This window comes from Ochlerotatus camptorhynchus, unplaced genomic scaffold (assembly GCF_037179485.1).
Source record: "Ochlerotatus camptorhynchus isolate MF236.1 unplaced genomic scaffold, CSIRO-AGI_Acam_v1.1 ptg000114l, whole genome shotgun sequence".
Lineage (NCBI taxonomy): Eukaryota > Metazoa > Arthropoda > Insecta > Diptera > Culicidae > Ochlerotatus > Ochlerotatus camptorhynchus.
The window spans coordinates 229,981-249,387 of record NW_027040604.1 but is presented as its reverse complement, the minus strand read 5'-3'; the positions used below and the strand labels follow the sequence as shown (position 1 = coordinate 249,387).

General features: G+C 37.6%; 1 protein-coding gene across 7 annotated transcripts in view; it reads left to right on the top strand.

The window, feature by feature from the left end:
• mtg (mind the gap) overlaps nt 1-19,407 on the top strand; it is a 239,022-nt gene that overhangs the window by 101,471 nt on the left and 118,144 nt on the right. For 6 of the 7 annotated variants that reach the window (XM_065220052.1, XM_065220051.1, XM_065220045.1 and 3 more), the window contains exon 3: nt 4,430-4,899. In XM_065220052.1, coding sequence (XP_065076124.1) covers nt 4,848-4,899 — 52 coding nt within the window. In that variant the 5' untranslated portion in view covers nt 4,430-4,847. The remainder of the gene's footprint in view (nt 1-4,429; nt 4,900-19,407) is intronic. The other variant, XM_065220050.1, reaches the window with a different exon arrangement.

Here is a 19,407-nt window from a genome sequence, read left to right as displayed (position 1 = left end):
ATTGACATGCGACACCATTTTGAAATCGAAGATGACGACTTCTGACTTATGAAAAAGTGGAAATACAGTCAAATACACATCAATATTGATATTTTTGTAATCGGTATGAAGTCTCAAAATCTGATTGCACTAAATTGCCGAGATTATATTGAAATTAATCTCCTAAAACTTAGCCGAACAAACATAATAAAATGCCGAAGTCTGACATTTGATCTCATAATAGGTTTGTTTACCCCTTTTACACTTGTGCGTTGTGCGTAATCTTCTGGGACAAGGTGGCGGATTATTTTTCCCGTTCAACTGCTCGACTGTCAAACTCTCATGCAGCGAATCATGAAAGTGGAACAGGCTCACTCACTCGCCAAGCCACTCGTGACTAGTCCTGAGCGCCGCAGCACAGCGCCACCGTCGCCGCACTTTTTCACACGCCGCCGCCGCCGCCGCAGCCGATTTTGATGATTTTTGATACGCAGCCGTTATAATTTTGGATTCGCCGTCAATGTAATATTTTTTATACTTTTAAATTTTTAAAGACGTGGTTATCGATGGTTGGCACATTATAAAACACAAACAAGGTCAAAGTTCCAAAAAACAATTCCGTGGACTCCCGGTAAACTGACACGCCGTCCAAATTATTTCTCAAACGACATTTAGCAGATGGAATGGAGAAAGGCAAAATGGAACGATGCATGCGGAACACAAAATCAACACAAAACAGCAAATAAGGCTACCAGAAACTCCCGTTTCTGATGGTTATAGCCCAAGCAACAATTCAGTAACCATTTGGCATCCACTCTGATTTATGATGGTTTTATAACGGCAATGAACAATCCATTTAGTTTAAATATAGCATTTTAAAGTGTAAAACATTCCTGCTTAGTAATTCAGCTTTTTGCTGTTTTAAAAACCTTTTATAGTCTGGCAAGAAAGTCAAAAACTGTCTTGTTTTAAAAATAAATTTAAAACAGTTATCATTCCCTCCTTAAAACTGTTCTGTAATTCAAGCATAAACGTCATTAGCAATTGTTTATTGATGTCATGATAAAATACTTTATAAACGTGTTTTTATCATTATAAAAGCAACCATAAAACAATTAGGTTTTGCATTAGAGAAAAAAGTATTTATTTTTGCTTTTTAGCTTTTTAAAGTGCATCATTAACTCCCCAATTACTTTGTTTACAAACTGAGCTTAAAAGATGGTTCCTCATAGTTAATAAATGCCAAATTTATGACAAGGAAATCTCGAAGGATAGACGAAGTAGGATGAAAAAATCAAGCAATTTCAGATAAATTTACTTCTTTAGAAGAACCAGCACACCACCAACGACTGACCATCTGTCGGAGAAGAGTAAAGTGAGCGGGGCCCTCAAACTCATAAAACATTGTCTAAAGTTGAAAAACATACCAGCCTTCTCCAGATCTGGTTTCCGATCGAGCGATTTTATTCGGCGAAAGACTCTTCGAAAATTTCATTCAACCGTACATCTCTGCATCTTTGGATGGTGCACTTCTGTAACCATTCGGAAGAAGGGGATCTTTTTCGGGAACGATTGCGCTTCCAGTTGTTCGAAATGCGAAATGTTGTAAAACAGTATCGCAAACTATCTCAGTAACTGCTCCCAATCCATCGGGAGAAAATCGCCAGGATAAATCCAGGGTCTCACAGTGCAACTATCGAAAGATAAACAAACTTTGACGTTTAACTTTTTGCAGGCTACTTTGCCTCCATAAATGCTGCCATAAATCTGAACGGGTTAGGATCAAGCAAAATGGCTTTAGATAAATACAATTCACCCTGCAAGTTTTCTTCATAAAAGCCATTTGAAAACCTTATTAATTTGTTAAGGAATTCCTGAAAGCAAAACAACTTTTTCACAAATGACCCATGAAAATCAACTTTCATGCCACCGCCATGTTACAATTAGTTTGCTTGTTTTTTTACAACCTTCGATTTTCAATCAATATTTCCTTAGATATAACTATATTTTGATAAATTTAGCAATGAGCAAACATTTAAATGCGAAAATAATAAAAAAATCTCAGCCAAGCTCGATCTGAAGAATATATTATTTTTTCAATGTTAAATAATTAGTCAAATCGACGTTTTACGAGGGTGTGCATAATTTTTTCGATGTTTTCACGTACATTTCACATAAAATTTGATATGTCACTTAAAACTAGGCCACTTAATGAGAACTATTGTAATAAATTTGGATATTCAACAAGATTTTTATACCATCAGTTTATATTTTAATTATTTTGATAAGATCGGATTCATAAATCCTTTTCTATCTTGATTGATGCTTTCCTAGTGGATTCAGCATGCGGCTAGGGGAAATGGCTCGGAAAGGGTTTTTATTGTTGCTAAATAGCTTTTATTGTAGCTTTCAAATGGTTCTCAATGCGTTCGTCATACAACCTTTTGCAGTAAATCAATCTTGAAGAGCTTCGAGAATACACCCTTCAGAACTTTCTCCAGGGTGGGCCAACTAGACATATTCTAGTCTTAATGAGGTTTTGGTGGATGCATTAATGACAAAATAGCCTTGACCAGGGTTTTATGAATGTTGTTTTATAGTTGCTTTGTAGTATTTCATAAAACTTAAAATATTACTTGGGAGGGTTACTAGAACTTTAAATAAAAAGTGAAACCACCGTTAATGACAAAATAGCCTTGACCAGGGTTTTATGAATGTTGTTTTATAGTTGCTTTGTAGTATTTCATAAAACTTAAAATGTTAATTGGGAGGGTTACTAGAACTTTAAATAAAAAGTGAAACCACCGTCATCGGTTTGGTGAAACCACCATAACTAAATAATAGGAAGATCGGGTATGTGACCGACCCAAACCCAAAATGTGATCGATGTTACAGAACCATCCATGGACCTTACTGACTACCATAACCATTACCATTAAAGTTCTCAAACCATAAGTAAAAGTAAAGTTCCATAAACATTTCACTTAAAGTTTAGTAGGGATTATAAACAATTTTTAACCATTTTCGGTAAGGTCAAGTTATGGTTCGCGTTTATGCGGGCATCTCTTCCGAATAGGCTATTTAATCCGGGATGATTTTAATTACTGAAAAAAACCACCTTAAGCAATAGTTCCGATACTATTCCGAAATGTCACATATATACAGTAATATAATATTTTGGTTTAACTTCAACTTTGAAATGTGACATTTTGGCAGACACCATATTGCTACGCCGATGCACGCCGTCGCCGCTGATAAAAGTCAACGGCGTCGCGGCGCCGCCGCCGAGGCAAAAATGATTTCTACGCCGCTGCCACCGATGAAAGGACCGGTGCACAGGTCTACTCGTGAGTGCCACTGTTCCAGTTTGGTTAGAACTTTTGAAAAGTGTGCATTATAGGAAGGGTAGTTGGACTTGTGGTGGAGCCGACCAGTAAAATATTTGGAACCGACGGTTACACGTCGGATATCGATTGTTGACATCTCTTAGGGTATTTTACACCTTTTCTGAAACCCGATGGCCGCCAGTTTGGATTCCACAATGACGTCGAATATCGATTTGAATTTAAATAATTAAAACTCCAAAACATAATTTTAAAGAATTTATAGCCTTTTCCAGGCAAACGGCGCCGGTGGTGTAGTGGTAAGCGTGATTACCTCTCACTCCAGCAGGCCTGGGTTCAATCCCAGTCGGCGCCGCCGGGATGTTCTGAGGCATAACATCTCTGATCACGCCTTCCTTCGGATGGGAAGTAAAGCCGTTGGTCCCCGGTTCATAAGTTGATGGGTCGATAGGTAGGGTCCAGGTGTGAGAGCTGCCTTTCTGGCACGTCGGTAGCATTGGTGCTCAGCACGGAAAACAAGATCGACGGAAAAAACAAACCAAAGGAAAAAAAAGCCTTTTCCAGGCTGAAAAAAATCATCAAAACTTCAAATTGTCTTTTTTTAACGATAGCAAATCAACCCGTTCGTGACCTCACTACTCACTACATAGCTCTTTTTTCGTTATAATAAGATTCTCTCAGTCCTCACGTCTGCGAAAACTAGATCGTCTAGTTATGTGGAAATGTTTAATTACTGAATGCTTCTTAGAAAAAAACCTAAATCTGTAAGATGCTTGTTTTTATTTAACCATTCTTCGAAACCAAAACCATCCATGTGGTCCACATAATTGACGTAATATCTCTGATGCAAATGATGAGCAGTATCGTTACGGTACTCGGCCCATCTCATCGGGTCAACAGCTGCTGGGGGGAGTTCACCTTAACGGTTAATTGACCTTTCCTCGAAGCTCATTTGAATTTGCAAACAATTAGCATGGCACTACCGTTCGACGATGGAGATGGTTTCCCAGATCCACCTTACCCATCCTCATACACTGATTCGCTCCAAAATGTCAGAGCTTTAACCTTTCTCCTCTTGATTTCTTTCTTCGTCTCTTTCTTTGCAGGCTATGCATCTTCAACATTGAAATCAGTTTTGCGAGAGTGATTCCATTTTGCGCGCATATGTAAATAGGTGCACATTGTTCGGCTGTTCGTGTTCGGTAATAGGTGCTGCCACAAGCCAAGTTTTCCTAAGAGTGCGAAAATATTTTTTCTGCAGTGTGAATTTTCGGTTTCGAAGTCGCTTCCAGTGATAAGAGGAAGGAAGAAGGAATAGAAGAAAAAATACAAAAGCAAAGCCAAGAAGAGAGTGAATTGCTTGAATATTCAAATTCAATGCTTGCATTTTTTCATCTTTGCAACACCTGATCAAAGAAAGTGAAAATAACAGACGTCGAGCATCCATAGCATCCTCACCCTCGCCCGGCAGCAGCAGTGAACGAAAGTGAAAACAACATCAATAGCAGCAGCAGAATTCCAACCATGAATCGGCTCCGAGTGTTCAACTTTATGCTGTTTGCATTCTGCTTTTTATGTAAGTCTAATAATATCAATCCGTTAGAGTGTTTTCCTTCTTCGCTCTTCTTCTTTTTTCTATTTCTTGTATTGTTTTCACGTCTGAATTTTCCTACACTTTTGCAATGATCATAATTTAATCGTTTCATTCATTTCGTGCCATTCACTTTCATTACTATTTTTCATTCCACCCATCGACCGACACACGCACACGCGTACCGCTTCATCACTCATTGCCATCATCTGTTTAGCATCGGCTATTATTATTACCGCATGTGCTTGCTCGCACCCCCGTCCACCTACTTGCACAATTGGCGATTACTAATGACCATTTTACCAGCATTCATATATAATCAAAGTCGGGAAAAGGTTCAACTAACGCAAAATGTAGAGATGGTAGATTTAAAGCTTATTTCCCCTCATACCTGCCTTCTCCCCTTCGATTGACGACCCAGCCGGTTCAACATTTGCTGCTTTATTCATGAATGCACTTTCTGGATGAATAAATTTCTAATGAATATGAATATGATGCTCTTTCTCTGTGCTGGGTCAGCTAATGCTAGCTAACTACAAAGTGTAGGTTTTTTGTTTGCCATATCCATTCCAAGCTCGTTTACTGTGTTAGAGCTCCACAAATGCATAAATTCAATACCAAATCAACTGTATGTTACGTAAAGTACCGAAATGGCACGTACATTTTAACATTACCTAATGTCGTCGTTCAGAATCATCACATATGTTTATCATGTTGCAAAGAAGACGACACAATTAATCAGAAATTAAATTTCCGGATTAAAGAACTGTCCCGTATTCGGAGCATTACGGTAGTTCGAAAAAAAAAAGTCAGTCATTCTGTGCTGTACGACATGCAATTTGCTGTAATATTCGGTGTTCCTGAATGATGTTGTTGGAATTCTGGTACTAATTAGTGGCTTGCTGATAAATGGTTAAAACTTTCTGCTCCGATTTAATAAAGTATAGTTCTGATCTGCTAAAAAAGTTGCTCGACAGAATAGTTCTTCCCGTAGCGCTGGCAGATTAAATCGTAGCACGGGTTGGAATGTATTCGGATTTTAGTTTAAAAGAGAGTTACGTACACACATAGAAATAAATTTACACGTGACGGAATCCATCTTTGAAATAAAGGATAAGACGTAAACAAACATGTCAAGTAAAATTAAGTGCTCCGAGACTGAAAAGTTTGAAATTACGTTTGATTGAGCTTAATTTCGCGTCTATTATGACTCAATTTTATGTCAAAATTTACGCTTGTATATGTCAGTCTCAGAGCACCTAAATTTATATCAATTTTTCTAAGTGGCTTCATCCTATATTCAAAAGCTTGTTCTGGACCAAATTTGTAAAAAAATTTCCAACTCGCATAATTATTAAGCCTATAATTACTTCTTTAAAATTTCTCAATTCCTGATTTAAAGTTTGGTACTAATTTTCGTTGAGAGCGATTCCTTTAGAAGTATCTTATCTCGCACGAGCTTTTCCAATTTGGATGGGTCTTTTCATATGTCTTCAGTTTGGGAGATCTATATTTTCCGTAGGTCAAGAGATGATTTTTACTCACAACTAAATTTTCAGAAGTGCGTGTATATTTTAACAGTTTTTTTAAAGGGGCAATTCAGTTTCCTACGACTTTGTCTCAGACGTCATTTCAATTAGATGAGCTGTTTTCGTGCTATAATTCATTGGGAAATTCCGAAAACGCCATTTTGAAAAATTATGCGTGAGTCAAAATGGCCGAATTTCAGCACAAACTTGGTTCATTGCCCCTAGCGAACAACTATGCGAAGTTTCATGGAATTCTGAGAGGGAAAATGTAAAATTTGTTTATTTTTTCGCTATTTGACCAGGAACTGCAATCTTAGTACCACGTGGTACTACCTAGAATGTTTGATGCTCTTGAATCACGCTCAGAATAAAAATACAGTATCGCTTTAATTGCTGTACACTTAAGACCTTTTTTGTGGCATGCCACACATCACGAAGCGCCTAATCATCCAAGCCTCCAGAACAAGTTCAACCACGCAATGACACATGTCACGCAAGCAAAACATCGCTAAAAGCTCGGAATTCTCAGCCGAAGCAGAACCAGGTAATATTACCGCACTCGTCACATTCGAACCGACCGACCCAGGGTCAAGTTCATTCCCATATCTCCGGCATATAACATTGCACAACGATTAATTATCTCAACACCTATACCATGAACGAAAATCGTATTCCACGCTTGGGCACGCACACGGCAGTCTGGCCCAGGGCCCGATTAAGATACGCATATTAACTAAACCGTAATTAAACCCCCCGTTGAAAAGAAAAGAAACATAGTACATAACTTACACAAACTGTGAAGCTTGCTCTTGCCTATGAACTCGCCGATCCGAGAGTGTCGCTCTCTGAGGTCAACTCTCGTACTTGTAGTAAATAGCATTCGCATCAAAGTAACCTGCATGTTCCGGACATGTCGGTTCAAGAGAGTGTCCCCATGATCGCAGCAACCCAATTACCGGGCCGAAAAAAAAAAGTGAATAAACTTTTTTGTGTTGCTCACTTTTGCCACTTTGAACGTGAGTAAACCAGCTACTTGACCTCTCCTGCGCGGTAGATGCGGTGTAGGTAGCCGTCAAGAGCACGCGCTGCACTCATTGAACGTGGAGTGCGGAGGTAAGGGATCATGACGCCCTGGAGCTGAGAGTGCTGCAATTGCGAGTGATTTTCAAGTTCAAGTGCTTTAGTCTCCCTTTTTTGCTGCACGATATTAACGAGTATTATATGCGATACAGTTTACGGTTGCTCGGAGGGTATATCGGACTTGAATGGAACCATATCCTCGAATCCTTGGAGCGCGAAATGGTACATTTTCCGTATGAATTACGCACATCTCGTCACGGTTGATTTGCGCACAGACGAGGCCTACTAGCTCTGCGTTTCTGTGTTTGTTCGAGAAATCGCTTGTTCGCCCTTGGACGAATCCGATGGTCTAGTTCGTTGGTTGCTAGGTTATTTAAAAAAAAGACAGGGCATAGCTGATGCAATTAGATACCACTTCAGAATCTGTTGCGAGACAAAGTAAATCTAATTTGTTTGTTTCTAGTAATGATGGTCGGTTCAGGGTGTCGATTTTGGTCCAGGCGTTTTAAAATAATAGACCCCATTATGATCTGTTATGAACGGAAATTCGTCCAATAAAGCACTTTTAGCTTCCTTGTCTTCAAGAATAGCCAGGCAAAGGTGCTTGCAACTTGACTAAAAATAACGCACACAAATTAGATCATTTATGACTTGCAAATATACTGTATTTGATTTGAAACCGGCTAAATCGAATTAAACCGGATAGCGATCGAGCGAATATGACAACTTGTACCCAACAGGTGATTGAACGGTTGCGGTTTGGAGAAACCGATAATTCAAGGTTCGTGGCGGCTACCGGCGTAGGAATTTTTACTACTGGGGTGGGGCGAAACTGGGTCCTCGATCATTTGAGGCTCCTGCGTCATTTGGTCGTAAAATCGTGAACTCATTTGGCATTCAACCGTGACAATGTTTTGATTTGACGTTTCATCCTTTATGCGGTTGAAAATAAGGCCCTCCATAAAGTAATAAATGATAAAGCATTGAAGTCTGCCAAAAGCTGTTCCAATCGTAATGTCAAAATGCAGTGGCTCGATTGGAACAACTTTTTTTGTTTCAGTTTTCTGGTTTCAGTCGTCCATATTTTTACTAGAGGACTTTAGTCGAAAAAGGCTAAAAGTCTTACAAAACGGCTACTTTCACTTTCGACACTTTAACGGTCTGACTCATTCAATATGCTACCCACAGATCAAATCCTAATTGTGAGGACAAACGCTATGACATTCAACAATGTCACTTTATTTGTCATCTAGCGGCTATCCAACAACTGAAATCAATCAATCCTCGCTGGGACAGGAAATTTTAACTCCAATTAAATCCGAAATGGCATCATAAAACTTGGATTAAGTGATGGCAGTGACCACGGCGATTCGAATGCAACCGCACCTGACTGAATCGGATGGGAAAAATTGTCAATGTCGACTATCAAACCGGCGGCTCAAAAATGAAAGGGTCAATTAAGGCCGCGGCTATTCCGTTTGGAAAATGACAAATTTGCCAGTGGAGCGAGCGGCAAGGTGATCCAGACGACGATGACGATGACGACCAAATTTGTACGATCTAATGAAGTGTCTTTTGGGGTGATGAAGAGAAGTGTGAAATGCAATGGCAAGAATTGATGAGTGCCATTATCTGTGGAGGGAACTGCTTTATTGTTTTGCAGTGGTTGCTGGATCAAACTCGGATTGGCAATGAGAGATTATTTTTCATAGATTGAATCATTTCTTGAAGGATTCGGAATGCACCGAACGGGTAATAGCATCTTGATGCTAGTTTGATTGCGGCAAAGTGTATGGGAAGCTGTTTCGAACCGCGAAAACAAATTATTGAGAGCTTACCTAGGCCTTTAATTAGGCAATGAAAAGTAATGGTGCAATCTTGTAGTGTAGCATATTTAAACAACAGAGAGCTAGTTGATTTTAAAACAAAACATAAGTACTTAGTTGTACCCGTTGAACTGAGTGATACAATTATCCCTAATAATTTTCACATAAAATCGCTTAACTTTCGCTCCATAATTCTCTTTTAAATTCCCTTGCAAAAATTCAATTGGAATAGTATATCGCACAATAAATACCTTGGTATTCTTCACAGAACTCTCCAGGAATTCCTAGAAATTTTGTTCTGAATTTTTGTAAAATTCTTCTCGATTCTCCTCTTTTTGGATGCTTAAATATGTTAAGCATTCTTGAATTTTCTTGAAATTTTCCTCATCATTTTCTTGGATTTCTCCAATTGAATTGCATTAGAACTATCCGTGAAATCAAAATTGAAATTCTGCTGATAATCCCCTTCGAATGCTCCTCAAGCAATCATTCTTAGATTTCCTTCGGAACTATAAGAATACAATTCCTTGGAATTCTAGGAACTCTCCTTAAAATTCCCTTTGGACTCTCCTAGGAATCCTTAGAATTCGCTTAGAATAAGTTATTCAATACAACACAATCAACCGACCAAATATTTAAAATCTTATCATGCTGCGTTTATTACTTTAAATACACTTTTCAATGTTATGTAATACTTTAAAATAAAATGCTTCAATACCATTCATTATATTACTTATCGTAAAATGTTAGTTAATTTAAGAAATAAAAAATAAAACTACATTAAGTATTCAAATTTGAAGACATATTTTTCTCAAAGTATTTAAATTCCAATAGGGGAAATGACGGCTTCGGCATGACAGACTATTTTCGGCAACCCAAATTGAAACACTATTTTCACTGGATTTTCTTACGAAAACACTTCGCTGAACGCTTTCAGCTTCAATTTGACTATATTTTTACCACTGAGAAGAAGCAATCTAGCAGGGTTTTCTTGAAATGAAACACACGCACTACAAATTGTAGCTGATTTCGAGTTGCCGATAATAGAACAGCAGATTTACATGCAGTTCAAATGGAACGGTTGCCGAAGAAAAACTGGTTGCCTACATTACTCGCTCTCACTAGAGAAGATTGGAGCTTTTTAAAAGCGTTTCAAACCAGTTTTTGACAATTCTTTCGACTGAAATTGTTAGAGCAGCTAGCAGCAAAAGATTGTAAACAAACCAATACTGCATATGTGTGCGTTCCATAGAGAAAAAGTCTATAGAAAGAAGGTCGCTGCTTAGGTTGCCGAGAATACGTAAATTCCCCTACCTGTATTTCTTTAAAATTATTGAATTAATTCCAAATAAATTGTTATCAGAATTCTATTGGTTTCTTCTTAAAATTCACAAGGAATTTTCTCCTCAACCCTTGTAAAATTCTCGTCTCAATCATTTTGGAATTTTACTAAGATCTGCCGTGGAATTTACTCACAGTATCACTTTAGAATTAATCGAGAATAGTCCGTGAAAATTGATGACAAACGAGGAATAAACCATTTCGTCCTCTCTTCAGAAAAAATAAGATTATGGACCTTGAAAAAATTAGAAGATCCTTGGACTGGACTAGATTTTAAGGATGCAGTAACTTTGAAGAACTAATAAGAGAATTTTGGCGAAAATTTCAAAGACATTTTGAGAGAAACTAAGATGAAGGTAAGCTCCAACTCGGATAAACTTTTAATACCATCCATTTTTGGATGTTTGCTTAGAGTCGTGTTGATTAACTCTGATGTCGACATCAAAGCAACCGGATATGTTGATCGGGATTTAATCCGAGGATAATATCGGTTGGAGCTTACCACCTTAAAAGTTTTGACTAGAGCTCCAAGTCATTTGTAAGAGTTCAGAGTATAATTTTTAGGCAGCTTCCGAGAAAATTCCATGTCAATTATGTTGATGATTTCTGATCCATTCCTAATGAATATTCTAAATAAGTTTAAAGAAGAATTTCTAGATAAATTTAATGAGAAATTCTTAAGATAATTTCAAGTGAATTCACTAAAATCCAAAAGGCATTTTATGAATAACTTCAAGAGAAATCTGATGTTAAATTCAAGTGCATCTCGAGAGGAATTCTTGATAACTGAAAGGAGAATTCCAAATGAAATCCAATATAATTTGAAGCAGAGTAATTCATTTGTTGTGCTCATTCAGATGTTCTAGTTAAGGAACTAAAAAAAATCGATCGGCAAAGTTCAAATTAATGGACCTCTTTATAACTTGGACATGTAAAAGTTTTCAAAAGTGCTCAATTTTTCCGCATTTTTGATTCATTAGAATAATTAAGTCTTTGAATATTCTCAAGAAAACCCCTCATGTTTATACACCATAGTAAAGGGGAAAGTTAGGGATTGGTTCAAAAATTATGGCGGCCCTATTGAATTTGGCCATGTTGGATTTAATCTTAAACATGTGTTTTTTTCTTAAGCTGACTTCCTACCGATTTTCAAAGCTTCAGTGAATTTTTGGAGTCATTAGAATGAATGAATTCCACTATTTTGTTGTTGTGCTCTGTAGAGAATCTCTGGACTGCTACGAAGAACTTTCAAATGACGCCCAGAAAGAATCTCAAACGTATTTTATAGGAATTCTGAAAAGAAATTTGAGAAGGAATTTTAAAGAAACTTATTGAACATTCCAACGAAATCCTATAATGAGTTCAGGGCGAATTTTCAAGTTGGTTAAAACATAGACAAATTATAAAGATCCACGAAAAAAAAGTCTGCTGTCTTAGTTATACCTTTTTATACTACAATAGATCTTCTTGCTGATCGCAGTGGATTTATGTTTCGAACAGAGGACCCATTAAACCAAGTGATCCTTCAGCTCAATAGCTTTCGGTTTGAGCTTAATTTAAATGTGAATTGCTCAACAGGAGAAATTTCCAAAACTCCGGGATCAAACCGAGAAATTATTAATCGGAATTAAGCTCTGAATTCTTTAGGAATTCTCCTCGGAATTCTCTTCGTAGTTAACCTTAGAATTACCTTGGAATTCGAGTCAGAATTGTTTTGGAATTTTTCCCAGGATATCCTCTAAAAATTCCCTTGAAGTTATCCCTGGAATACCTTTCAATTCTTCTGCTTAGAAATTATCGGCACAATACTCTAGAAAATAATTCAAGTTACCAAATATTCCGGGATTTGGTTTTTTACGGTTTCAAATCAAAATTTCAATGCAATTATTATTAAGTATTAATCCCAGAATTATAATGAAATTCTGCTCAGATTTATCATGACATTATTGTTAAAACTAACAGAAAATACTTCTCGTAGAATTTTCATAAAATTAATTTTTAATTTCCCTCCACTTTTTTTTTCAATTAATCTCTTTAAATCCTCTCAATTATCTTAGGATTCTCGTTAAAATTCACCTTCTGTTCTCCTCATGATCCCCGTACAATTCTCAACAGATTTTCGTTGGAATTTTCGGTATAATTTCTCTGCACAACTCCTTTGGAACTATTCTTAGAATAACATAGGAATTCAACATTCATTTTTCATTTCACATAGAATCCCTTGGAGTTCGTCTCAGAATTCTATGGGACTTCATCTCAGAATTATGTTGGAATTCTTTTCAGAGCTCCTTACAAGTTTTCAAGATTGTTGTTGGAATTCTCTTCTGCATTTTTTTTATATCAACATTTAAATTACTTTTAAATTTTCATCAAACATCCCGAAAATTCGCATCAAAACTCTATGGAATAATCTTTAAATGATTTGAAATCAAAATGTACTTCCAAGCTCTTGCATTTTTTTCATGGCCGGTAATAATAGTGTTCGTATTGTTCAAATCTAGGATCATGGAAATCCCTCATTTCGAGTATTTTTCTCAGCCCCACATGTAATAAAAATATGCGATCCCGTTTTTTATTTTTCAAAATGTGGGACCATAAAAGTTTTAGAAAGTCACACTTTTTAGAGTTGCAAATCTCTACAAAATTGACTAGAGGAAATGTGTGAAATGAGCATGTTTTTAGAACAGTTACCGTGGTCCTTGGTCCTTCTGGATCAAATGAATGCTATGACGGTTATTCAATTCGCATTCATAGTGGAAATGTGGTGAGTTCTTTCCTATTGATACGTCCTTATACGTGGTATTTGATTCCCTTTTATTACTAGGGATGCTGTAGTAAGATTAATTAAGAGGACTCTGAGTGTATTATAATACGTACAAAATCCCACGAGCACGAACCAGTGATATTCTCGGGTTCGAAAAACAGTTAAATTCTGCCGTGGACGTCATCCCATTCGAATAGCTTCAAGTTGCCGGGTTTGAACAATCGTTGTAGTGGTAAATATTTTGTGATGCAAGGAGTCTGGTGGCCTAGTGATGATCGTTTTTGTTTACTAAGCTGATGAAATTGGGCTCCATACCAGTCTCCTTTGAACTACAGAAGCTTGTGCGTTCCGGTTTAGTTGTTGTTTGTAGAAGATATTGTAGAAAATTGATACTCATACAACTCATTTGGAACGGTGCGGACAAACGTGATATTTTGAGAAAAATATGATGTTTGCTCGATCCGGACTTAAAAACATTGTTGACTGGTTTTGAATACATAATTTTAATTGGATAGCTACATATCTCCAGACTTGAAAGAGTCAGCCGCAGTGCTTTGTTGTGATGTAAGGGGCTCGATGGCTTAGTGGCAACCGTTTTTTTTCATGGGTTATATCCCAGGCCTCATTTGCTTAATATGCTTTAAAAGTGAATCTACACAGCAAAAAAATAATTTTGATATCACATCAAAGTGGATGCACTACAATCATGTCGAAAATTTCATGTAATTTTTATGACCACATAAATAAACAAATGCAGTAAAAGCAGCGTAATGTCAGTTCATGCATTTTATTAATGATAATTTTGTCCTTTTTAGCAAGTAATATTACACCATATTTTCGACATGATTGTAATGCATCCACTTCGACGTGATATCAAAATTATTTTTTTGCTGTGTAGACCTTATGTACCCTTCTCACTGTCCTTCCCGTGATAGCCGTGGTGATGCAGAGGTGTATTCGGTCTCTAGTAACAACTGGTGTCGAACTCACAATCCTTTCTCTCCACGATGACCGTAATGGTAAAGTAAGTAATCACTTAGCCGAATACCACTATTCCGAATATCACTAGGCCAAACCCCATTGCTATTCGGTTGATTGGGTCACTAGGTCGAACGGGTTAGTATAGTTGTTCACTTTTCATCAGAAGGCATCGGTATGGTTCCGGTTGAAGAAAATAATAAGCAGCATGAAAAGAAGGTTGATGCATAGTTTATTCAAGATGTCAACAATCATGAATACAATATGGGTACTGCGGACTCAGTCCATGTGCTTGTCACTTAAGAGCCAGTATAAAATGTCAAATGGGAGCCAAACATTCAGAAGCAACAAATGTAGTTACTGTTCTTATCTATCGTCAAGCATTGTAACCTCATACAAATGATCCATACTTTTTGATAACACATTCTTAATTTTAAAACTGAGTTGTCAACTGCAATAAAACAAAGTTTTGTAAAACATGTGTTTAAACTAACTTTGTTAAAGCCATGGGGCTGGAGCACTAAATTTTCAATCAGTTTTCTATTAACTTGCAAAATAAAATCGAAAGACTCCGCAGTACCCAGACTGCAATATGACGTGAAAGAACCGCTCATATTTCAAAGAAAGATAAATCTACCATGGTCTAAAAATCTAAAACAAAAAAAAACTAATCCTACGTCATACAACGCTTCGCCCGCTAAATTTGAAAATCAAACATTCAGCAACACCACCGCAGTGAGCTTTTTTCACTCTCGCTCTTCGGCAGCGGTTAGTCGCTATTAGTAATTTTCACCCGGCGCAAGTCTCATCCACCACCATACCACTTGGATTGTTTTACAAACCGGTACAAACAATCGGGGCTGGTAATATGCCCAGGCATAGACAGACGATGAAATTGGCTCGGGCGAACCTCTACCGTACATTATGCGACCGAATCAAAAGAAACGACACGCAACTTCAATTCCATTCAATGCATATCGGTACATAGATCGGTACGGTGAGAGACCTTGGGTTGAACTTTCATTACCATTCATCGCAGTTGGATCGCATGCCGTATTTTTCGCTCGCTTCACGCCAAGCTCCCATAGCTACGCGGGCAGTAAATAGTAGCAATAACACCTGATGGTGCAACATATACATACCCTTGCCAAATGGATGGTGCGCTACGTCGTCTTCGGTGGTGGGTATTAATATTAATCAAGTGCAGTGCCAGCCAGTACACCGTGCCATATTATAGAAAGGGCCAAGTATGTAAGCTTCTGAAAGGGCTAACATTTTGGAAAGAAAGCAGAGCGGGTGAAAATTTACGACTTCATGCTGGGAAGCCTTTCACCCGACGGTCGAGAGGAGTTTTTGAATATCATAAATTATGACTCCATCCCTTTTGCCATCATCATCATCGTCATCCGCAGCACCAAGCTTCCGAATAAGCCGCACATTAATTGTAACCTAGCGCAATGTGTTTATCCGAAGCTGGAAACTTGGCTCCAACCGTGTTTGTTATTTACCAAACTCTTCTTATCGGGAGCGTGCGGTGCAGTCTCACGAAATTAATGGCCAAATTAATTGAGTGTACATATTAGATGTGCTACTACCAACCATGAGAGTAGAGTTTATACCAACATTACATTCAACTGCATCAATCAACTGCTATTGCTGGATGCCTCTTCAGGTTTGACCTGGATGCTTGCCTGAGCGTTTGTTGGAGTGGATTTATGGATTGGATGTACGTACTACTTATGCAACCGTTTGGCTAGGAAAGGATTCTCTTGGATATTCCAATACGCACACGGGTGGAAGCAGCCACAGTACATATTATTATTATACATACAGGTTTCTGTGAATCCCCAGGATCCGACAGTATGCTTCCGCTTGAACAAAGCACCCAGCATCAGGAGACGATGTAAATGAACGAGAGCACTCTTTGCAGCCCAGTGGAGAATAGCAATGTGGGTGGGTATTCGTTGCACATCAATAACTTCTTCAACGATTCAAGAGCCAAGCGAAGGTTAATTCTTATCATGTTCACCCACTTGTTCGCTTCCCATAAGCCAATACAACGTGCAGACCTTTTGGGTCAGACTGTGGTGCCTTATTTTGCCACTGGGAGCCTAAATCATGTGCGCTCTTTTCCAAAGAATCCAAGGCATAAGATAGAGTTTATGATGCACAAAGAGCTCGGTAGAGTCAACCGCAAAATGTAATTTCTCACTCTTGATGAGATTTCCGCGTCACGCAGAAAAGGGTGCAATAACTTTTCTCAGTCTCAGTTGTTGAGCCAGTTGAATTCACATGGGAGCATATTAGATGTAAATTACCGATTATGATTGCAGCTGAGTGCACTTGCGGTTATCATATTTTAGCGCTTTTAAATGGAATAATTCATTTTGATTCAACTTAAGCGCTGCATCATATGATAAATCAAAATGTTGCAAAACCATATGAGCAGCGTGTGTATTGTGTAAGAATGTTTTTATAAATGGTCATACATAATTTTACTTTATTATTGAATAAGGGAAGTTCCCTAAGCTTTGTTACACCACGATAATTATGCACAGGACAGAACAAGTGATGGCATAATCATTAGCAAAATTATATTTTTTAACGCGTGATATTAGAATAAAATAAAGAGCTTGATAATGATTGTTAAAGCTCCTTTGGTATTGCGCGACTATTCTCAACATTTAGAATTGTAGCTGAGAGTTGACTCGACACACAAACGATTCCGCGGCACATCGTTTTCTTAGACAGAGAAAGTAATGTTTGCTATCTCTCTTTCGACTTCACTGAAGTTACTGCAACCGGCTGTGATGGAAGCTTCGGGTCGGGTTCGGGTGTAAAGCAAAAATCGAAAAACTCAAGCTCACCACAGCTTGGTGAGAATTATAGCTGGTGAGTTTTGTTTGCTTGATATTCGGAGCTACGATATCGCAGCTTGTCATTCGCAGTCGATTGCTTGTTGATTTTGTTCTGCGAAAATCAAGCGCGTCCATGGTCATTGGAGAGATTTGATTTTTTTGATATTTTACCAACTGGACAGAACTCTAACTCTTCTATATAACAGGATCGGTCCCTCTTATCCTAAATTTTCCCTCATAACCCTCAAGCATGGGAAAAATCTTTTTATTTTGCATTTACTACTTACTCACACGCATACAACATCAGAAACGAACAGCAGCTTATGCGAGCCGCACTGATTTCGTTCGTATTCACATTGCTTCTATTGTCTTCGATGAACGCAGAATTGAGCAAAACATACAGCTGTGCGTAACATGAATGATTTTGAGTGTAGTAGAGTAGATGATTCCTCTTTTAAGCTGGGTTTAGACAGGGCAAGTCAATTGATCAAGTAAGTTGAATTCAACTGACTTGAACGGGAATTGAAAGTGTAAACCATGCCATTCAACTGACTTGATCAACTCATTTGAATTGAAAAAAGTTGAACCAGGCTCAATTTTTCAAGCCAATTGAATTCAACTGAGTTGATCATTTGACTTGCCTAATCTAAACCCAGCTTTATTATTTTTTATATGCTGAGTCTTTTACGATTGCATTCTGCTGAGTGAGCTGAATGAGAATTATGCAGAAATAATCACTTTTTATTTTTTAGCTGTAAACATACATTGACACATTTGAATTACTATTAATATGGAGAAAACTGTTATACTGTAACACATAAACATAAGCGTCACGCAAATACCGTAAAACTGCTGTGGCCAATTCAACTAAAGCAGTGAGCCAAAATCTATCTGACTTGGTTATGTAAATCGTTATCATTCGGATATTACGCATTCAATCTGGTTCTCCCTCGGTAGAGAAAATTATTCGGCTGCCTTTCAGTTTATCCTTCTTTCCTTCTGCTGCTGTCAGTTCTGAGTCGACGTGCAGATTCACTTGGTTATTTTGATTCTGTGGTGCTCGCGCGAGTGGATGAATTTTCTTGATAATGCTTTAAAAATGCTCTCCGGTAAATTCTTGGAATTTGCTATGCAATTATTTTCAATTTCTTGATCATTGTCGCAGGAATTCTCCTAATTTTTTTCCACAATTATCTTTCTTTTCTATCAATTATCTTTCGATGGAAATTCCTATGAATCCTTAGTATACACTTCATATGAGGTATAGTTTCGCCTTAGAATTTGGTCAGAATAATTATTATGCTTTCCTGATAATTTTCTTAGGAACACTTATCAGCATTTCCTAAATATTCTTCTGAAATTCGCTTTAGATAGTTCCAGAAATTCATTTAAATTCTCTTCGGCGTTCATTCAGTAATCTACCGAAATTCCCTTGGAATGTTCCCTGATGTTCTTTGATGTTCTCTTTAAAATTTCCTTGCAAACTTCCTCATGATTCCCTTGAAACTATTTTAAAAATTAGAGTTCACCTCAGTGTTTCTTTGGATCCATCAACATTAGGTTCCTTTTGAATTGTTATCAGAATTCCTATCGGGATGCTTTTGATGTACACCCAACTTTTTTTACGCGGTATTATTTCACTTTTTTCCTATGATCAAATGAAACCAAACTTGATACAAATAGTGTGAAAAAATCAGAAAAAAAAATCAAAGAAAAACCTGGTGGGGGAAATGGATGTAATGTCGGCCTAAATGCCCCTAATTTGGGCCCATGCATAAATTCAGCAATCGACTAAATTTTCAATAGTGACCAAAAATATCCATTAGTACCGTCTCAATGACGCGTTCATCTAGATACAATTGATAAATAGCAGATTTTTAGCCATGGGCCTAATCTTTGATCCATAGGCCAACATTAGAGCCATTTACTTTACCTACAGAAATTTTCTAAGTTCATCACAGAAAAAGAAAATTGAACGAAAGTACCCGCTTAAAAAAGGGTTTGTGCAGTCAGAATTTTCTGTGTAACTTTCCTGACAATTCAGTTGGTATTATCGATGGAATTCAGCCCATACCTACAATTATCATACACATTTTCTTCAGGATTCCCAAAGTAAT